This window comes from Ischnura elegans, chromosome 2 (assembly GCF_921293095.1).
Source record: "Ischnura elegans chromosome 2, ioIscEleg1.1, whole genome shotgun sequence".
Taxonomy (NCBI): Eukaryota; Metazoa; Arthropoda; class Insecta; order Odonata; family Coenagrionidae; genus Ischnura; species Ischnura elegans.
The window spans coordinates 84,627,375-84,650,954 of record NC_060247.1 but is presented as its reverse complement, the minus strand read 5'-3'; the positions used below and the strand labels follow the sequence as shown (position 1 = coordinate 84,650,954).

Here is a 23,580-nt window from a genome sequence, read left to right as displayed (position 1 = left end):
ACGTATTTCTGCTTTCCGCTGCCGCAAGTGAGGTGACCTTGGGGCGAGGCTTTGAGCGCTGATACGACGCAGGATGCTAGCAGGTAGCCGAGTACCATGCTAGCTGGTAGCGCTTGGCTTAAATAAGGATTATTAATACCTTATCAAACGAAGAAAACTTTCCGACCTTAGCCAGTTTTAATAGGTGATCATTAAGACATGTTTCCCTGAGTTCTGTGCCTCATGCATGCATTGGTAATCTCAGACGACGTAAAACTTCTATCTGCTCATATAGCATCTAGGTCCCTGTGACGTCACGTGGAGTGGCATCGCATGGGCGCCAATCTGGCCTTTTTCAAATGAGAATAAAATTGACCCTTGCCATTCGTCTAAACTGGTATTTCTAAAACCAAATAATTTGTATGTTATGAATACACTAATGGTGGGTAACGAATCGCAATCAATGCCTTTCGTTTTCTTTGATGAAGGAAACTACCGTATTGTGTTCGCATATCCATAATCTTTTGCCAAACCGGTGTCGAAGTTTGTAATTTACTTTTTTCGGGTGTGCCCGAAATTAATATTTAAACAGGAATGTTTTATCAAGGTGGACCTTCTTCTGTAAAACCTGGGAAGTCGGAAAGTGGTGGCATTTCGTTATGTCTGGAGAATTATGGAATCAGCATTTTTATCTGTCGCGAAAAGGAATATTCCATGGAATAAATGTTATCATTTCGTCTGTATCATTGCAAAAATAGTCGGAAAAAGTCGGGAGGATTTTAAGTTTGATATTCAAGTAGCTACAGTGATAAATCTACAGGAATCGCAGTACCTCATAACCCCTACCCCATCACTCCTCGCTCTCTTTGATACCACCGTCGACCTCTGAACCGAGTTTGCCTTGCGTGCAGACTGAGGAAACTCGCAATCAGTCGAGGAGAGGGAGAGCGCACTTCGTTTTTTATTCCCCTGTCGCGAGGGAAGGAGTGGGGTTTTTGTTTTCACCGATGTTGCGGCGATTGGGGAAACCCTTGACTCTCTCCTTTCCATTCCGCCGCGGCTTTTGTGTTCAGGCTTGTGGCGGAGACGGGGTTAGCGTTCGCGACGCGAAAATGCGGGCAAAGCTCCTCAATATTCGTATCTCACTCCCGTGGAGAACTTAAGCCTTCCTCGGCGAAATGTGCTTCTGGCGAATATATTTTGATAATGTGAGAAAGCAGAATTTGTGATCTTTCTGTTTTGAAAAGGAGAAGTTGTGATCTGCATTTTTTATCGCCTTGAGTCATCGTCGAAACCAACACTTTTCGAGTGTATGTTGTGAATGGTAATCCCCTCTTAATGCGCCTTTTGCTTTTTCATCTTTGTAGTCGATGGCTTTATTGATAAACATATTCCCGTTTTCAGTAAGTATTCCTGTTTTGAGAAGGTAACTAGGACAAGAAGGACATGCATCTGAGAGGGCCACTTTACTTCCTATTTATTTTAATTTCAGGCGAGGCTAGAATTTTATTGCGCTTTAACAGATCCAAATAGTCTTATTTTGCCATTGCTTGATTGAATCGTAATATCTTCTTATTAGGAAATTAGCACATCTGCTTCTTTACGTTCTATATATTTTAATTTAAACTTAATATTTTTCAACTTAAAGGTTTGCTGGTTACTTGGTGCTAAGTTACTGCCTCTTCTAAATTCCCCTTTATGCTTCCTTTCTCGAAATTTGCAACTTCACCGATACTATTGACCCTGATTCGGAGTACGTCCGCCTGATTGAACATTAATCTATGTCACGTAATGCGGTATTTTGTAAAAGTTACGGTGGACTTTGCTCTGTGCGATCGATAAAGGTGCTGCTCTTGCTAATACGAGGAGGTTTTAATCGGCGATAGATTCGCGGCGATATTTTTATCCCTTCAATTTTCCGTCACAAACAGAAACTTTCAAATTTTTGCTGTCGTAATTTGATTCTTCCGAAAAAATCTTGATTTGATTTTACCCAAATTTACTAGAATTGATATCATGGTACCACAATTAATTCGGTTTTAAAAATACACAAATTTTGAGTAACTACCTCAATTTCGGATTCAGGCCAGTACTTATTCTTTTTAATTCGTACTGCATACAGTATACGTTAACGTCTTTAATCTGTTGTTATTCTGTAACTGAGAGGTTTGTTTTTATATAAGTTAAATTGACATCGGTATGTGCGACAACTGCTTTGGTGTGACTAAAAGCAATGTTTTAAATATTTTGTTCCAATTCGAGTGACTTTTGTCGTCGTCAGGCGAGGATAGAATTTTATTGTGCTTTAACAGATCCAAATGGTCTTGTTTTGCAATTGATTTTTTAATCGCAATACTTGTTAAGGGATTTAGTACATCTGCATGCCTCCAGCTGTTTTCTCATATATTTTCGTAGTGCTATTGATTCTCTAATTATGAAAAACTTCTGAATCTCTTGATATTCTGGATGTGAAGCTGAAATATATTTACTTGTAAGTCACTGGGTTGAAATACTGCTAAAATGTTAGTCCTTTTTTGTAAAGTCCCTTCTTGTTCAATTTATTAGAAGCTCCGTTATTCGCGAATCCAATTAAAAGTGACTTCAGTTTTTATTGTCGTATATTATCTGCTTCGGCCCCCTTAATTTGTTTTCAGTCGGAGCAGTTGGTTTAAAAATGATTAAGTGTAAGCCCTGGTGAAAATATGATGATTATTCTGATAAATGCATACTCTAATTATAAAACAAAATTATTTTCTATTTTTCCTAGGACGTTCTCTTCCCTGCCAAGAGGTAATATTTAGCGCTTCCGTTTCACTTTCAAACGATATGCGTGTTCGCATCGAGAGTCAACAACCTGGTGCGCTAAGTGTGAGTTCACTGATGCGTACCGGTGTGAGTATTTTTGCACCGATCGTTCGACAATCCAATCACTTATCGCCTTCGACCTAATGGAGTTGCTGTCCGCGTATTTCCTTGCCAATTAGCTAGTGTGAATACGTCTGCGCGACTTTGTTTTGCGAGCTTTTGGACAGTTGCACCCGCGTTGAAAATATTTATCCGCATTGCTGTCTCTTTTCCTGTATGTTTTTCATATACATTATTCAAGATTATTTTTTGGCCTTAATTGAAAGATATAATTATTGTATTCCTATAATTTATTTTCGTTAACTGGTAAATCTCGTAAAACCTCACTTTATGTCAATTTCGGTGGAAGCTCATTCAAAAAATCAATTTTGAACTCCTCCAAATTGAGTCCACTTTGTTCTTTGCAAATGTATATTTCCATGTTCATATATTTGTTTACTTGTTGGAATTCCATCTTTTTCGCCGCTGTTTATTAATTAAATAAAATATCTATACAGTTTAGTAAATGCATGCTTGTTTTCGAAAGGATTATTTTTATTTGTGATTGAATATCACACTTTCTTCACAAATACTCTCAAAAATATTTAGCGTTTTTTTTTCAGTTGAATTACACTTATTTATGGATACTCGTTGAATAGTATCGTGATATAGGCATCTAGTTGGTAACTCGTGGGTAATTCAGGTGAAAATAGTATCGTTATAGGGATAGAATTTTCATCTGAATAGTATAATCAAAATAATTTTATTGGTATTCTAAAAAGTACAGTTATGAAATTTTGGATGAAGTGCTGCTAAACATTCATTGGTATCAATTTAGTGAATAAAAAGTTCAGACTTTATTAATACTGAACTGAAATTACTTAGACCCTTTTATTTAGGCCGCACAATAAAACGCTAAATTTTATTCAATTTATGTGCCATGTCCTGGCGCGCTTGATGCGGTGAATATTGCTGAGGACTTACAAACTGCATGTGGATACCTGCGTTAGCCTGTCTTCGCTTTCATAGAAATACGCCAGCATGTGGCGTAGTTGACCTCAAGCCGTTTGGAAGTAAGCGAAAGTAAGCTTGTTTCAAGTCTTTTTGATCTCATAATCTCATTTTTATTCGATTTGGATTATTTTTGGTGCAACGCAAAGTTTTGGCTGGAAGAGTAAAACCAGACCGTCGCATTGCCCTTGGCGAACGTCATCGCTCGACCCACCCGTGAGAGATTTTAGCCAAGTAATTAAGGCGCTCGTCGGCGAATGCCAGCTTTCGCCTATTGGTCGAGAGCCACCGTGACTATTGATTTAGTGTGCTTACGAGAGTTCAATTTTTTATCAGACAGGTCGTGAAATAATCTCAGCCGTAAAAACGTCTAATAAATGCCATACGTAGGTCTATGATTCAATAATATCCTCAAGGTAAGGAAGTGAAAATGTGGAAGTGAATGGTGGTGCTGACACTCTATGCATTGTGACAGAACTATGGGAACGGTGAGGTTTGAATAATTCCTCTAGTTTAAAAACCGTTGAAAAACTACTCAAGGTATTGTATCCTGTCGGAACTTAAGGATGTGTTTATATGGTTTGTTTAGTTGGAAACTTTTTTAATTTATGTGTTGCATTCTTAATCTCTGTTGTCGGAAACCATCGTGGAAGAGAAATTGAAGGTAAAGAGAAATTAAAGGAATTAATAGATACTTAATTTTTTGCCTTTGGATAGCTTAAAAGGGCTGTTGACCCCACATTGGTACTGTTGAAGTGTAATTGAGACCTCTATTTTATTATTTTTCTTCTTATTTGGGTGATTTCAGCGGTAGACATTATTCGATGTGGAAAGTGGACCGAATACTAGGATTTGTATGTGATGACCGTTTGAATGCTGCATATTGATGAAGTATAAATAAGCCAGCATCACTGAAAGCCGTATCAGATGATCATTTTTGAAGTCCCTCTCAAAAGATATTTTAAAGTTTTCCTTAAAAATGGTCATGATGTTAGGTATAGCGGTAATCACATTAATCCCCGTCACTTTGTTCACTCCTAAGTGGTACTGTGACAGATTAGGTTGTACCGAATCAAAGAGGTATTGCAGTAATTACATCAATGCCCTGTAAAAGAATCCTTACAGGTTACGAGCGCCGCGTAAGTAAAATATTCTAGTGTATTTACGCGTATACCCACTGTCACTTGAATGAGAAATTAACAAATCCATGTATCTTGCTCTTTTTTTGCTTAATCGCGACTGGTTACAACTTTCAAAAGTAACCGGTCAAAGTGTTGTGAAAAATGGTAAAAAAAATACCAATTTTCTATTTCATACATTTCGGAATTCAATTCCACGAAGGTAACTCGCTAACAAATGATATTATCGTCTTTGTCTATCCCACACCTCACTCGTCAAAGAAGAAAAACATGCATCAAATGTTTTTATTGCAGAAATTGCTTTCCCTCGTTAATTTCGGAGTTCCCCTTGGATTTACTGTTATCCCTAGATCATCCCTTGTCAAGCGCTCACTTGACTGTCGTATGTTATCCCAATTTAACTCTTATCCGGGGAATATTGATCCCCTTCCTCATCCGACTCATTCATCACACTTGTAATGTCTCATTTTCCTGAAAGCAAGAAAAACCTCTGCTCGGAATCTTTCAATTGTTGTGAGCCCTTGGCGTTCCCCCATCTATGCACGTATTACTAATTCTTCATTGAGGCTTTCGTGGTTCATGGTTGATACAATAAACTTTTTAGGATCTTACCGCATAGAACACATTATCTCCCGACGTTTTGCGACCCCTGCTAGTCGCTTCTTCAAAGGTGATTGTGCTGCTTTGGGTGTAGGTTGAAAGGGATACTTTTAGGTCTGTGGGTTGGGTGTTGGAAGCAAGAATATTGGGCTTAGCCGGGATGCGAACCGAGATTTCTCGATTGCTGGTCAGGCGTGTTAGCCAGTTACGCAACCGAAGCGAACTTGGGGATGGGTTTTACCGAACAAGGTGTTACCGAACGGTGCATTGGTTTCACACATTACTAGTTTATTTTGGTGTTTTTTACTGTGTGTTCTAACGAAGTTAGCGTTTTGTTAATTTTATTTGCTAATTCCTTGCTGTGTCGCTGGAAAATTGTAGTTAGTATGCATGTAAATAAGTAAAATGTCACCTGAGGTATTTTAGATCATGGGACGGCCCATTTGCTTCGGTACTTATTTTCTGACGAGATCGTCCCCTGTCTAATTTATCATAATCTAAAATAATATATTAAACCAAAAAAATAAATAAAATGTCCCCTGAGGTATGAGCAACCAGGTATTTTAGATCACCGGAAGGCCCATCTGCTTCAGTACTTCTTGTCTGACGTGATCCTCCCCTGTCTAATTGCAGATGTTGGTGGAGGCGGCGGCCCCGCGGGTGCCGTTCCTGTGGCCGCCAGAAGGAGAAGAGGAGCTCGGAGGCGCGGCCGCAGCAGCGCGCGTCAGTCGATGAAGCACCCCGCCGGCGCCGCTGCAACACGGCACCCATCACGCACCACCATCGACACCACTTCAACCACCACCACGAGCAGCAGCACTGCCAGCAGGAGTCCCCCTCCCATGTCGATGTTCCGCGACCAGCTGAACACCATCTCGGCGTGGTTCGACCAGTGGAATGAGTGCGAGCAGACCGTGGCCCTGTACTCGCTGCTCAAGCGGCTGGCCCCCGCCCAGGCCCGCTTCCTCGCCATCTCCCTCGGCCACTCCCTCGCCGACTGCACGCAGCTGAGGGCCCTCGAGGCCCAGGCCAACAACCCTGGTGAGTGAGTGCACTCCACTTTACAATTTCCTCTTCAAGTTACACCTCGCTCACTCTGACCTTTTGAATCGCAGATCATTAATAGATTTTGGGTGATGGGACGATAAGCTCTGACTAAAAAAATCTTCCCCATTCAGCCGTTTAATCGTGAATTAATAATAAAGGAAAACCGCGGAAGGTGCTGCCCACTATTCATAAGTTGGTGACGTGTTTATTCACTCGAACTGGGAGACCTGTTAATTGGGGTAAGCAACAACCCTGGTGAGTGCTCTCCACTTTTCGATTTCCACTTAGAAGTTACATCATTCACTCCCACCCGTAGTCGTATTTCATTAATATATTTCGGTAAATGGAATGATAAGTTACGGCAAGAAAAAATCTTCATCATTCAGTCGTTTTATCGTCAGTTTAAATTGAAGAAAAACCGCGAAAAATGCCGCCCAATTTCCATAAGTTGTTGACAAGTGTGTACTCACTCGCTACGGGGAAACCGTTAATTTGGTTAAGGAATAGTTCTATACGGGGAAACTACGACACGAGCCTCTCGAGGCCGAGGATTGGCAGGTTCTGTTGCATTTAAATAGCCATTCTATCGTATGAAGTTTCTACTGAAAAATTAAGAAAGGTGCGTGTCATTCTTTTGAAATCAATGTTTGTCATAGGCCCAATTTAACATAGGACAAAAGCCCCGAATGTTGTTGTCCATGTCTCATGGATCTAAATTATAATCTCGTGAAGGATCAGTGCTGTCAATTCCAGTCTCTTTGGGACACGATGAGCGTGTTCTTAATAAAATCTGAATATCCAAGCGTGATGGAGTAGTGAACTTATTCCATATTGAAATAAACACCTGCAATTTTCCACGATTATAAAATTTTATTCCAACCTAGGTTTCAATGTTACTACATCATCAATAGAACCATTTAGTTCCTTAGGTATGTTGTAGTAACATCAAAAATTAGGTCGGGAAAAAATTTATAATCGGGTAAAATTGCAAATGTTTATTTCAATAAGAGCGTGTTATTGGCAAGGCCACTGTAGGAAATTGGACGTGTTTCCTCTGCCTTCCTTGACACGTGGGCGCGCCCCCGTTAAAAAATCCTAATTCCACCTCGGCGCGAAGTTTTCACGAAATATTTTTAACCCTCTCCCACGAGTCAGTTCTTTTATATCTCCTCAGTTTTTTTTATTTCTGCAAGTGAGACGCGCTCTCAAATGGGTCGGTGGGGATATAAGTGGGTTGTGATCCAATTCCTTTCGCCACCGACGCCTCCTCCCACGAATTTATTCGCAGAATCTTACTTGAGGTTACCCAATGGCTTGGGGGACTATTCGCGAAGGACTAGATTTTGTCTAGTCCTCCACAATATCGAAAAAGCGCCTGAACAACTCGAAAATCTCCGATACCCGATCACGAATATCACAATGGAGGATTCTCCTATAGGTTTGTATATATGCTATCCTCAACCGCGCATTTAAATGGTTTTACAAAAGTCAACATTCACTAAGCTGGCGGTAGTGAATGGTGACTAGTACAGCGATGGGAAGTTTACGATGAAAGAAGCTCTTTTGGTTTTAAACCGTTTTTGTTCCAAGAGATGTAGTCTATCGGATTCATAACTTATCATGGCTATTCATCGCAATTGCAAGTACTGTCTTGCAAATAAGTAGATCGCTCTTTTCCCATCGCAACGCTGCGGCAATTTTTGACAATCTATTAAAATGCCCATAAGGGGGCATCATAAATCAAACTTCTATTAAACGGAATCGAGACTCATGTATGTTGCCCTTTTGATCTCGACATTCCCGATAGTTGGGACAAGTTGCAATTTGCGAGGCTTCATTAAATCTTAGTATAGCAATCCTAAGGTCGGTGTACTGCAGACCTTCCAGTTCTCCCTTTTACAAGCTAGTTCCTTTAGTTCCCCGATGTTCCGTTATATTCCTCGCATAGTTACTTAGCCGTTCGACATGGAGTTCTACGTATGGTGTTTCCCAGTGCCCTTTCTTGTCCCATTATTCGGCATACTTTCTCGTATCTCATCCCATCTGACCATTAACTTTCCAGCATTCGCCTCCAGGTCCAGGTCTCGAAGGCTTCTTTTCTGATTATCCTTTTCGATTGTCCTTATGTAGTGGCTTTTTCTCATTAATACCGCATTTGAAAAGAGTTGCCTGTGGACCACGTTGCTGTTGCTTTAGATGCAACTCGCGGAAAACCTTGATTGTGGACCTGTCTTCTCTTGACAATTTTAGATGAAATTCTGGTGTGTTGTTTTTTTCTTTGGCTGTTTTAGTCAATTTTCGATTTTTTTCTCTTATATAGCTGTGGTCGACCATATATTACGTAAAAGCAGTGATTCGACGCCTGATGTACTTCTTTCATCCTAGGTAATGGTGCTTCGTGCAAATGGAATCATTCCTCGGTATATGCTCGGTTCATCCATTTACTCCTATATCTCTTATGAAAGGAGGAAAAAATTGCAATGTATCTTAGCCATGAGGGTCGATTTGCATGCTTCGGGAAAGGCTCACTGAGAGTGTAAAAATCTTTGAATCTTTGCATATTTAACTTTACCGAGAGATGGTTTAAAGTTCTGGTTAGCTTCGGTGTATAATCAGACTCCAAGCTAACCATAACTTTTTGCCACCACCAGGTAAAGCTGAAAGCTGTCTTCTTAAGGTCAGTGCTACCGAGATATTATAAAACCGGGTCTTAGTGTCTCTCTATTCTTCCCTGAAAAGATTCTCAAGCGGTCCGTGTTTCAAATCCGTAGGGGCGAAAGGGTTTGGAGGACAGGCAATTAATTGGCGTGTGATTCACCCTATTTCCTTCACTGCTCACTCGTCCGTGGCGTCCTTTTACGCGCCCGTCCACGCATTTATAGTCGCAGGATCTTCCTCGAGGTTATCCAGTACTGGCCTGATTCCGAACGGCTCAAACTTTTAAAAATAAACGGAATAACGTTTCAAACGGCCAGACTGGGCGATTCGTCTCTCTGAGACTTTTTTTCTGCCTCTGCCCTCTAAGAGGAAGAAGACGAGACTGCGTTGCCCGCTATCCAATCGTCGAGCGAAACGAGGCGTGAACGTGTGTTATACATAGCTGTTAGCTTTTAATTGGTGCATGAATGTCTATGTTAGTAATTCAAGGGCATGGGTTGTATGCATATCGACAGAGGCTGGAGAGTTGCTTCATGAAAATTTCGATGAACATACCAGCTTAATTGTAGTCATGTCTTCTCCTGACAATTTTTTATATGGAAATTTTGTCTGTGTTGTTTTATTTTTTTGGACATTTTTTCAACTTGTTTCATTTTTGCCCTCTTAGATATACCTATGATTTGCCATTTTTATTAGCGACTCCATACATATGATGCGTAATTTTCATCTCCTTGTGTATGAATTTTATGGACAAATATTAAGAAGAAAGCGTTTATTGGTAAATTAGCATCCTCCGTTTGTATTATGTTGAAAATAACGGGGATTTCCCCTCAATATCACAAACATTAATCAGCTAATGGTTGCATGGGAAATATTTTTGCTTATTTGTATTGTATACAAAAAAATGTAAGTGAGAATAAAACACGAATTATCAGGATTCGGAAGGATAAATAGTTTTAGTAAAGTTATGACTCATTGAGAAACATGCAATTTCTGAATAACACATTATTTTTTACGTTTTGCGTCAGTGATCTCGGTGGAATTACGTGGTCAAGGTTTTATTTCACTGGCAAGAATGCTAGTTGTTAGTCAATGTATGGTGTCAAGCGCGCCCTGAAAGGTTCTCTTGGTTCGTTGATAATTTTAAGGTTGTTGCGACCGAAAGTTCAAATCAGATGTCATAGATATCAAGATTTCTAGTACTCTAACCCAGGGGTGCCCAACCTTTTTTAACCAAGGGCCACATTGTCAATAATGAAAGGTGAAGCGGGCCAGTGGTGCACTAAGGGGGTTTGGGGGGTATGGAATACCCCCTAGTAAAAGGTGGGTCTGGGCTCCCCCCAGAAAATTTTAGAATCTTTACCCTCTTAGAACATATGTTTATGCTTCCAAGTATTAGAATTTTTTATTTTAATTTCAGGAAAAAAAACCATTTTATTGTACTTCATTCTGTTACTAGCCTCATTTTACCTTACAGGTTTACAATAAAACACACGGGACCTATATACAATTGTTTAAATTAACTACACAAGTATAGAAAAACAATATAAATAAATATAAATATTAAATACAAAAGTACTCTGAACGCTTGTAAATTATTATTTATTATTTTTTTTTTTTTTGCAACTCGGCGGGCCGTAGGTTGGGCAGCCCTGCTCTGACCCTATGTAATTGGAAAGAGGAAAAACTAGTACCGCTGTTACGTAGGGAAAAATTATATTTACCTCCTCGATCCCTAATGTGACCGAATTTTTTTGGGGCATTTTTACAGAACTCAGAAAACATTTTCTCTGTATTGAAATGCTTTTATTATATCAAACTAACTATTACATTCCTTATCCGCTAAAAAAACGTTTGATCTTGGGGTTGAAAGGGTAAGATTCTCATTTCATTTTTGTCTTGGAACTAAAAAAATCGATTTTCACTTATTTAATTTTCGATTTGTATTGTCCATTTAGCAAAGATGAATTTAAATAGCCTTCAATTAGCGGAGTCCACTTGAATATTAATGGAGTTCCTTTTCCCCGGATCTTATAATTTTGCCTTTTTCGGATAAAAATTATTCTTACCAGGAATGCGACGTTATTTCATGAGGTGGGAGTAAAATATGCGACGTTATGCAATTTATTTAGCTTACTTTGCAGTCACGCGGGCTCAGAAGAACTAATTATGGGACTAAGTTTTTATCATGACTTTAAGATCTTCGCTTTTCGAGGTTTATTTTTTATATTTTTGTGAGAACATACTTAAAAGTTTTCGTCATTCCTTTGCTCAGTACGGCAATGTGATGAGTTCAAGAAGTGTTTCGGAGGAGGTTTGACTCAAAGACAGACTCCAACGAAGAAAACATGTGTATGACGTCATGCCCATTACGGGTTATAAATTATTTATTTCCGTCCTCCTTGCCATGTAGTTAAGGATGCTCGTGTAAGTGAAATATCTCAAGAGAAAAAATCTCCTTTCATTAATGTGCGACGCTTGGTGGGAGAGATGTGCTAAAACGTGGTTCATATGGCTATTTATGAGCTCCTCAATTATAAATGTACGTGGACGTCGCGGTAAAACTGGCGATAGGTGACTGCTTAATTAAACGTTTTAAACGTTGGGTTAGTAGTGTTGCATGATGAATGATCGTCATTTGCACCGTAATACTTTTTTTCTCAATTATTACCGTAAGTTTTACCATTATTTTGGAATATGTTTGTTAGTTGCTCTTAACCGAAAGAGTCGTTCCGTGAAATATGTTAAGTGTTAATCTATTATATTTATTAATCTGAATGAATGTATCTTAAAAGTATCGCTATAGCGCATCTAAATATCTTTTCTCAAAACTGCAATATGTGATATATGTTCAGCTGAACAAAATCTTACTAAGAAGTGTATGTCATCTTTTCACGCAGAGGACTTGAAGCACACTTCTTGAATTCGTGTTCACGGTATTTGCTGTGAAGTGTGTCAATGGTGATGGTCTCATCACTCGAAAAAATGTGTCTTTGTTTCTATTTGGTTGACGTGCTCTCTATGAATAGTGTGTTGGAATCTAGACTGAACTTAATGTGTTCCGATTTGTTTCTCCGTTCGATAACCCTTACACCTTATTGGTTCGTATCATTTTTACTTGGAAATGACCATAAAATATTTTTTTCTTATTTTTTATGTCAAACGTAGCCTTTAATTTCTTGGCAACTAAAAAAATATTGCTTCAAGATAGTTTTTTCCTCTTATTAAAAACGGTGGCATGATATATTGGCAAATTCGGCTGAATCTAGCAGTGTTGGCACAGCCGAATTTATTATCAGTGTTTCTGGATTTGAAATTTATTAATTTACAAACATTTCGTCCAGTACTTGTAACTTTCAAAGTGATTCCATGTTTTAAAATAGCACTTAAAGTCTTCTAACTTTTAAGGGATTTCATCTTAGGTATCGTTTCTCGCTCTAGTAGCCTATTCTAGCCTTAAGGTCTGCCTATTCTAGAAACGAAGCTAGAATCTACAGACCAGACGGCTGACTCATGTGGAGTTCAAACATCCATTCCGTTATTTCACTGGAGTGAATTAATCGTCGTCATCTTTCTTGACCCGTGTAAATTTTTAAGGAGTTCCGCAGGGTCTTGAATTCCGAGCCTTACTTACAGCAGCTAATAAAAGAACTATTGCACTGGAACCAGATAACATGCGGCTGGGCAACTTCGGCGGAGTAAATTATCATCAAAACTTCGTACGCTCCTTAGCTCTCGCCGCAATTTTTTCTTCTTAATTAATAGGGAATTTGCTCACCTGCTGACGGCGGGGCCTGAACATAAAGCAGACGCTTGGCTCCCGCCGCTTTCTCTCCAAACAGCAATCGATTTCGGTAGGCGTACGGAAATTTCGCTTAAAAATCCAAGAGCTTTGACCACATAATTTTGACAACGTTTCTCAGTATACCAATAATTATGATCTCATTGCACATACTGTATTTTAAATGTAGAAGGAGTAATGATACCAATGATAGTATTACATTCGATAAGCAATCAAAATAATTGCATGATGCAATACGTTCACATTTTTTATGGAAATTAGGTTCAGCTGTGAAGTGCTGGTACAGGGTCTACATCCTCTGGAATAACAGATTTGGCGGTCATGCTCAACCAAAATCAAAATAATGTGATAATACTTTATAGACTTGTATTAATTGATAGTTTATTTAATCAATGTATGTACTAAGTTATTTATGAGCATGCATGGCTCTTATAGAAGGTAATATTTCATCCACTTTAACCTTCGTTAGAAAAACCTCAACTTCATCTTGGTATGGTAGCCATTTTTAATGCCCAATTTGGTACTTAAATTTGCCTCATCACTTTCCAGGGAAAAAATAATTTTGGCCCTACTCATAGAAAATAGACAGATTGTCGAAAAAAATGTTTTTTTTTCTTGTTATGTTCCATACTTTTAAAAAAATCCGGTAGCTTTTTGGTTAAGTATTTTCTCACATTACAACGCGGAAGAAACCCGGAAATCTACCCTAATGCGGAGCTTACACCTACTTTCAACTCGGCCTATTCATACGTTTGGCGCACAAGAACCTATCATATCGGCGAATAATCCAACGACGTGGATTGTATAAAAAAATTGAGAATGAGGAGAAAGAGAGAGTCGCCGTGCAATCTATTTTTGGACCAAGGATGAGGCGCGATTTCTTCTCCTCTTGAATGGGTTGTGAAGGGGGAGAGGTGGGAGGTGTGGGTTTACAAGGCGGAAGGATTGAGGCAAGTGGGAGTGGGTGGCTTTGCTCCTCCTTTCTCGATGGGTTGGGTGAAATCCGGTCCCAACGCCACCCCTTCCTCCCCCTGCGACCTGACAATGAGCCCCACGCGCAACAGAGAGGCTGAGGGAAAAGGTAAAGAGTCCCGAGGAAGTCATCAAGAAGGTCCCACTATCAGGAGGAATAAGTGAACGTGCTCGATTATTAGGGTCTATTATACCCAAAAATGTATACAAATAATTAATTATTAAGTAATAATCAAACAGTAAAAATAATTACTAAATTGATTCAAAAAAATCGGATGTTTAACCTCCTCGGTCCAGGCGTATGGTATACAAATGGAACGAAACCCTAGGGCGGGCTCGCGAGGATACACTCCCGGGGCAGGGTCTGTAAGCGCGAGCTTTTTACCTCTGCACCCAGAAGGGGGAGGACAGGAAGGAGAAAGGAAGGAGGCACCTCCGCGATAGGAGCCCGACGACGCGACGCCTCCTGGGACAGGATAGGGAAGGAAGGAAGGGACGAGGAATCCCGCACCGTCACAAAGGCGGGCGGGTCCTACCACCAGCGAAACCAGGCCTCAGCCATTGCTATTCTAACAACTTTGGAGGATTATCCTATGAGGAAGAATAATCCAACGATCAAATCGTTAGATGCGTATGGTATACAATACATCGATGTTTGAATATTTTCCCGGTAGGCTAAGTGAAATGTCGTTATTGCAACTAGTTTAGTGCTTCCTGATAGACGTCAGCATATTTCAGAAGCGTTATTCGCAGAAATCGCTATTGTTGTTTTTTAACTGCTAATTATCCAGGAAACATGAAAATCAGACGATAAATAACGGTAGATATTTCCCGGTACTGAGGAGGATATATTGAGTTGTTTTTACGAGCTAACTTTTTGGAACTTGCGCGTGGTCAAATAAATATAGTGATAACTTTGTTCATTTCTCGCACCTTTTCTCGGTGCAACTTCTACCTGTTTCAACACTCCCGCGTCACTATTCCGTGGGCGGTCACAGCATGGGCTATGAAAGCCCAACGTTCGTGATTCGACTCCCGGAAGAGTTACAAATTCTCTTCGAAGCACTAAGCGGTTATTTCATCGTATTTCCTCTAGATAATTACTCGGGAGTATTGAAATCGGTCGAGGATGTACCAAATAAAGTAGTGTGGAGTAGACAAAGTTATCATTATGAACACAAGCTGGGGAATAACATACTTTGATTGTTCAAATGTTAGAGCAACAAGCAATTATTCCGGAAATCCGAGTTCGGACCACGGTTTTGGCAAATAGTTTTTCTTCTGTAGAATTTTCGCTCTACTTGCGTGTATTTATGCCATTGAAGTTGTGGAAGGTTAGAAATTTACTCTCAGTAGTGCACATTAAAAAAAAATGATTTCGTTTGTGCCTCCTTCATCCCTGTCCATATTGGTAAGAATATTTGATAGTAATTGACGATGGTCCTTGGAATTATGTGTTTGGTATTACTGATTAAGTATTGCACATACCCTGGTTTATGCTGTGGCCATAACCATGGTGTCCTTTTTATTGTTCGCTGGGGACAGATGGACGTAATTAATCTCTCCTCAAAGGAGGGATCGAGGGTAGAAAACCCTGGAGACCTCAGAGGCATATCCTTTAGTAATCTTCATCCTTCATCGTGCAAATGATCGCAGTTGCCGGCCTACTCAGGACCAATTTTAGCTTGATGGTGTCCGGGAGCCATCATTTGATCTGTCACTATCCTTGAAATTGACTTTGGAAAAATATCCTGTGGTATAGGACAAAAATCGAATCTTGCCATGAGTGCCATGTTTAGATACAATAATACCCTTAGGAAATGGTAAAAATACCCCTGCTACTTCATCGCGAAAAAAATTCTCAGTCTTGCAAAAGTACCTCTTCTATTTTATCGTATCTGTCCGACCTTGAAACCATAAGAGTTCTAAGGTGAAGTGATGAAGTGCTCTTATGTGTCATTCTAAAAGATATATATTCTTAATTGTTGAAGTAATCTAAGCTTAACACGTATATCCTCTTCTACGCTCAATTAAAGATTCCCAGCCTATCAAGCAGGATTCGTCATTCCTCCACATCCAGTACCAGCTAGCGTTCTAAGCCAGAGCCATATAGGATAATAGTGCATTATACTATTGGGTAAGCCTTGTGTTGTATCAAATGATCGTGTGATCCAGGCTATTGGGTGTATTGTTTGTGTTTGCCTGTCATCTTCATCTGCATACTACTCGGCAAGCTGGTGTGTGGTGGAGGGCGTGTTACGACATTAGCCGTTAAAGAAATTGATATTCGCGTTTGAAATACGTTACTACTTAGACTACCTAGCATTTATTTAAGTCCTTTATCTTACGGAGGAAAACGAGTTCCTATGCATAATTGTTTAGCTAAATATCGTTTCCGTCACCTGTACCAATAAATCGTTTCCGACGGACCTAGAAATCAAGTGAGGTTCGAAGGAGGTATCCTCTCTGTGTTGCTCCGAAAGGCATCTGTTCTTAACAGTATTTTGGTCTACGCTCAAGTGAAATTCCCAGCCTGTCATTCAGGATACGTTATTCCTCAACATCCAATATCTGCTAGCGTGCTAGGCCTTGTGCAGCATCGAATGATCGTGTGATCCAGGTGGCTTATTTGAGTTTGTGCTTGCTTTTAGGCGTTTGTGTGTGTATGTGTGTGTTTTGAGGGCTGAGGAGGGACAAGGACGCGACAAGGGCGTGACACTGCACCAATTGCCTGGTGGGGGGAAGGGTTGAATTGGGAGGCTGGGGTGGGTGGAGGGGGAGAGTTGCTTTGAAATTCCCGCAACACGTGTGTTGTAGGGGGCACTACTCGCTTGCCGCAGCACGCTCAGGCCCGTATCTCCCTTTCCCCCCCTCGATGGAGATAGCACATGTATTCCCACCTCCCCCTCTCGTGGGCTTCGCCTAATCAACATCAGCCCTCGACTGGGGAGACTCCAAAACACGTCGCTTTTCATTTCCCACTCCACTGTTTTGTCATGTCCTTACGTGAGGTTCGTAAGGGTGTTTCTTTTAGGTTTATTTATTAAAATATATCTCGTGCTAACATTTATTTATTCCCTAACCTCCGAAAAAAGCTCATATCGGCATTTACACCGGTGTTTTCCAACAAGTTGGCAGTTACACGAGCACATACAACCATGCCCTGGATAGGGGCTATCCTACCCAGTCTGGAATCGAACCCGCGACCTCTTGTTTATCAAGCGAGGACGCGCCCCGCCGCCATCGAGGCCGGCAACGCTCTATCTGACTACGCTCGGTGTTACGAATACGTGAAACCGCTCCATTGGGAGTAACAATACAGATAAAAGTGGTCGAACGCAACGGTTTAGTGGAGATGGGAATGATGTTCGAATACTCGTGATATACAGTGTGATCGTTAGTTTCGTTTTGGGCCGGATGAATGCCCAATTGGTAAGATCCTGATGAATATGTATTTTTGCACGAATAAGAATGATACTCTTTTCGTGAATATTTATGACGCTGAAATCGTTCGCTGTTCAATTGTAAGTATGTTTTATGTTTAGGCAATTGGTTCGCTGGACTCCAAATGACTTCATTAGAGGATGACGACGTAACTAATAGAAGTCAGAACGGCTTACTTCATTTTTTTAGTAAAATAAATGTCGTTCTCGAATGACATCTACTCTTATAATTCGTACTTGCGGGTCCTACTTTGCCTTTCCGTCGCCGCTTCATTACTGGGCCACTCCAATTTTCGAGTTTTGATACTTTGCAGGTAATGTAGCCAACTGAATTTCAGTAATTTTCTCCTTGAGCTAAAATAACTCGATTATTTTTCATCGCAAACCCGCGGTGTGGCCATTTTTTTCACTTTTTACTCGGTAATATCATCTCCACTTTATCATTATGTTCCTCCATTTATATAAATATTCTATCTCAGAGTTTTCCCCACTCTTTGAGCATTTTAATTTAGAAAAGTGTATGAAAAAAGGCCGGCACGCTGTGATAACTTTTGCCCTTTATTTTCCGCTCTTTCACCTTGTGACGAGTTATTGTCAATACGCCTGGGTATCGTGTTAGTGACGATATACTATGCATCAAAGAATTGTTCGGCTCAAGTGGTACAATTTTCCCTGTGTAGAGCTAACTTCAATCGTAAATAACGTAAGAGAAATGAGTTTCCTTTGGTGAAAGTAAATTTGTACTGCTTCAGAATTCCCTTCGCTATTCTCTTTGAGATACTTGCTCTAATTTTCATGAAGAACCAGGCCTTTGATCATGTAGGGAGAAACTGCTGAAAAATTAGGTACTCTAAAGGAGGTTAAAATGATACTTTTAACCTTGTTTATTCCTCAAAGGATCCAATTTTCGTCTCTAAGCTAAAATAAGCACCTTCTGTAAGATAATACATTCATTAGCTGTCATGGTCACCTAAAAAAGATTGAAACCACATTGATTTATGTTTGTAACTACTGCTTGATATAAAAAGAAATAAGGTAGTATTTAAATATGTGGTCTCATCTTACACATACATTTACAGCTTTAGAAGTACAGGTTTACACATAGCTTTACAGCTTTCACGAATGCATCGCTAGTATTCCATTTTATCGCACATTATTTATATTTATCGCAATTTCTCTCTGATTCATACTGGATGAAAATGTGATCTTTAGTATTTAATTCCTCGGAAAAAGGGAGAAAAAAGTGAAAAATGAAGTATTGAATATTTTGCCGTTGCTGACATGTGAATAAATGTGGTTTTAACACTCCATAACGTCCTAAAACTAAAATCAACAAAGTAAATCAATCTTGAATTAATCGCAGTTGTTAACTATATATGCGCTAGGTTCATTAAACATAATAAAACTAACGGGTAGTGCTGGAAAAAATCCAGTTCATCCCAGAAAATTGTAACATTATTCGCGTCAAACACTAATACCATAGAGGTGGAGATTGAGTTGGAGAACCTGACCCGATGGAAATCCCGAGTAACCGTCCACAACTAATACCATTCTCCAATCATACATCACCGTCAGTGAAACCCCATATCCTCGAAGGCGCCCTAGGAAATTGCTGCAGCAAACAATGAAAAAAATGTGGAATGGAGCATTTTTTTTTTATTTTGCCAATTTATTTTCCGAAGCCCAGGATCGCATTATATCTCAATCTTTTTGGTCTACTTATCGACTTCCGTTTGTATGGAGTGGCGTCCTTCGCGTTACATCCGTCGTTTTTTTATTCTTTTCGGCGTCCGGTCGCCGCTGTTCGTCGTCCGCATCGCGCACCTTTCGAATCCGTCACGTTCGACCAATGCGGAACCGCTGGTGGGGAGGAGGGCGATGGGATGGGGTGAGGCAATGGCGTAGCGAGAGGGTTGGGGAGGGGGGGGGGTTAGGACCCCCAGAAATATAAGAACGCAATTAATTTGCTTCACATTAAAGAAAACAAAATATTGAAAAATCATGAATTTACGAAAGATTTATTTGAAAAATGGAGTTTTTTCGAATATGAAAAGTGTTAAAATTTAACCGATGATTTTAGGCTTATCTTTGTTAAACCTTTTCATCATGGAAAATGAAAGAATACATTTTTTAAGGTCCTCTGATATATTTTCAAATGCATTGCATTAAATTATTAGTGAACCTTACAAAGTTTATTCTTAAATTTTGCTAGTAAAGAATGGCGTCATGGAGTATGGATCTCTTACCTATACTCCAAGACGTTATTTATCATTATATAATTGAGGTCAAGAAAAAGAAATCGATTTTCCGTAGTGTTAAAATTAGTTTAAAAACCTCTTCTTCGTACCTTGTTTTTCAAAAGAATTTTCCCACTGTTCATGATGATAAAATAAAATAAAATGGTTAATTTCCACACACTTTTTTTATTAACGAACTACCGACCCGGTTTCGACACGTAGTGTCATTATCAAGGTACCCATTTTGGCTTCCCAAGGTCTATATATACCGTCCAGCGGGGGAAAGGTGGGGTGGAAAGGCTAGCAAGGGAGGGGGGGGGGACAGTTTGACTAAAGGAGCGCAATAAGGAAGGTCTTTGGAGGAGGGGTTGGGAATAGGGATTACGTAAATTAGTGAATCGGTGAGGAAGGAAGAGAAGTCATGACAACCAGGAGAGGAGCGGGTGTTGGCGAAGGTCAGAGATTAAAAACATCTAAGAGCGGGCAGGAATTTTCAGGGATAAAAGAGGCGATTGGGTAAAATACACTTCGTCGTTACAAAGATTATGCGGGCTATTAACAATTTCATATTTCTCGTAAAAGTCCAGCTTTTGCCCTTTGTCTATGTAATGTAAAATATCAAAATCAAAGTTACTAAAATGTTTACAATGATTCAAATGTTTAGCAAAACATGATTTTTCGTCATTATTAATAAAACTATTCCTGTGTTCAATCACACGATCTTTAAATCTTCTCCCAGTTTGTCCTACATAACAAATATCACAGTTATTACACTTCAACAAATATACACCACTTTTGTTTTCTTGGTTGTACATGTCCTTAGAGTTACACAATCGTTTCTCCAATGTTGCCGGGGTATAGAAGGCGACTCTAGCTTTGTCTTTGGGAATTATGTTTATGTATGTATCTATTTTATGTTTATGGACGGGCACTAAAAGACAGTTAGACAATTTTAAAAAGTTTTTAAATTCATTACATGACAATATCGATTTTAAGATGGAATATGGGGGCGATAATATTGACTTTTTAGATTTAAATATATCAATTGTTAATGACCATCATGATTTTTGTATTTTTAGAAAAAAGACTTTTACCGACACCATTATCCCTAATGACTCTTGTCACCACATTTCTCATAAATTTGCTGCTTTGAGGTGCATGACAAATAGGATACTCAAAATTCCCCTGTCTATTCCCAAATTTGAAAAGGAGTTGCAGACTATCAAAACTATAGCTATCCGTAATGGCTTCAACTCTTCATGTATTGACAAGCTGCTGGAGCGCTCAAGATCCAAGAAAGCCACACAGTCACTAACCTCTCTGTCATTTCAGAGCAATTCACCTTCCCGTTGGGTAAAACTGCCATTTGTAGGCAAATTGTCATACAATCTAAAGAAAATAATTCCCAAAGACAAAGCTAGAGTCGCCTTCTATACCCCGGCAACATTGGAGAAACGATTGTGTAACTCTAAGGACATGTACAACCAAGAAAACAAAAGTGGTGTATATTTGTTGAAGTGTAATAACTGTGATATTTGTTATGTAGGACAAACTGGGAGAAGATTTAAAGATCGTGTGATTGAACACAGGAATAGTTTTATTAATAATGACGAAAAATCATGTTTTGCTAAACATTTGAATCATTGTAAACATTTTAGTAACTTTGATTTTGATATTTTACATTACATAGACAAAGGGCAAAAGCTGGACTTTTACGAGAAATATGAAATTGTTAATAGCCCGCATAATCTTTGTAACGACGAAGTGTATTTTACCCAATCGCCTCTTTTATCCCTGAAAATTCCTGCCCGCTCTTAGATGTTTTTAATCTCTGACCTTCGCCAACACCCGCTCCTCTCCTGGTTGTCATGACTTCTCTTCCTTCCTCACCGATTCACTAATTTACGTAATCCCTATTCCCAACCCCTCCTCCAAAGACCTTCCTTATTGCGCTCCTTTAGTCAAACTGTCCCCCCCCCTCCCTTGCTAGCCTTTCCACCCCACCTTTCCCCCGCTGGACGGTATATATAGACCTTGGGAAGCCAAAATGGGTACCTTGATAATGACACTACGTGTCGAAACCGGGTCGGTAGTTCGTTAATAAAAAAAGTGTGTGGAAATTAACCATTTTATTTTATTTTATCATCATGAACATTAAACATTTCCACCATATATCGCCGGACACTGTGAATTATTTTCCCACTGGTTTCGGACACCTCCTCCCTGAATGTAATTCCTGGCTACGGCATTTGGGTGAGGGGTTAAAGAGGTTTTTGGGAGAAAAGAATGTCGAAATGGTGGAGAATTGGTGAGAAAATGTGTTCCACCTCTCGGGACGCTACACCGGGGCCGTTCTCAACCCGAATTTTGACGCAGTTGCGCCAATCTGGGGCCGATTTTCTGTTTCTCATGTGCCCGCGTTGCAACTTCCAGCGTCTAGACGATTTTTTTTCACTCTCGCCGGGTTTTGAGGTGATTTTGTGGGTGGTGCTATCGTGACCGGTACCGAGAACTTTTTTTTTATCCTAAAGCGACTTATGCTTTTGCTTTTTGCTGTATAAAGGGCAGAAAATTAATCGATTATCAGTCATTCAATCAATCCAAAAAGGCCGTATGTGTCTTAATTTGTTTAATATGGTGACTTCGACCTTTAAATTATGATAAAAAATGTGGCTTTAGGAATGGCAGAAAATTAATCGATTATCAGTCATTCAATCAATCCAAAAAGACCGTATGTCTCTTAATTTGTTTCTTATAATGACTTCGACCTTTAAATTATGATAAAAAATGTGGCTTTAGGAATGGCTGAAAATTAATCTATTTATCTGTCATTCGATTAACCAAATAATCGCCTTATATCTCATAATTTGTGGAATGTAAATACTTCCATGTTTAAATTATGATTAACAATGTTGATTAAAAAATAATGTGAATAAAATTGCTGTATTGATAATAAATCATATTTAAGTAGTAACGGATTTTGGTCAGTTATTTTTTCTCTCTTATTCCAACTCTGTTGGTTGTTGGTATAGCTGCTTTTTCTCATTCTAAATTGTTGTGACATAATACAATTTCTTCAGTCGGGCGTTACTTTACCGTTATGACCTACTTTCTCGTCTGTGTTTTTAATACGATATAGTTTTATATTTGTTTGAAAAAGGTATTAATTTTTGGTAATATTCTACCAATAAAATTTTTAGGTAATTGCGAGCGTTACACAGCTTTTTCGTTGATTAGGTCGGGAGCCTCCAGAGACTAAAGGCTACGTGCTCGGTTTTATTACTCAACCGATTAAGAACGCAGTTATGTTTGGGGCTGATGCGGAGAACATCATCTTGGAATTGAATTATATTTCTAGATCAATCGGGAAGGATAATATAATAGAGAAATTTTATCGAACGGATATTGTAGTAGGAATTCATTTATTCCTCAATTAGTAAAGGATATCAATAAGTGCTGGCTAGAGCAGTCAAATCTCTCACCACGTGTAATATACTTTTGCATTATTCCCGTAATGATTTACGGCTGGTGTCCTAACATTTAACACATAATAAGATGTCGGAAAATTATTAAAAACGAATACTTATAAGGAATAAGGGCTTCGTGCTAATTTACTGGTCTTCCGCGGTGTAACACAGATGTATTTTTCGGTTTACTTTTATACGAAAATTGTAACAGTAAAGCAGTAACTTGCTCTTTTAAAAAGATGTTATTCCGCGTTTCTTTTTCGTTGCCGTTAAGGTCCTATCTGTTTGTTCCTCCACATAATCGCCGAATCCTTTAAGGATGTTTACTCGTCCGGCGACGACGATTAACTCATGTCTTGAGGAGTTGGGATAGCGGAGTGG

At 39.4% G+C, this 23,580-nt stretch overlaps 1 protein-coding gene across 2 annotated transcripts in view; it reads left to right on the top strand.

Annotated features, from left to right (window-relative positions):
• Positions 1 to 23,580, top strand: part of LOC124154078 (protein Smaug homolog 1) — a 165,796-nt gene that overhangs the window by 61,458 nt on the left and 80,758 nt on the right. For both annotated transcript variants that reach the window (XM_046527578.1, XM_046527577.1), the window contains exon 2: positions 6,207 to 6,614. In XM_046527578.1, coding sequence (XP_046383534.1) covers positions 6,305 to 6,614 — 310 coding nt within the window. In that variant the 5' untranslated portion in view covers positions 6,207 to 6,304. The remainder of the gene's footprint in view (positions 1 to 6,206; positions 6,615 to 23,580) is intronic.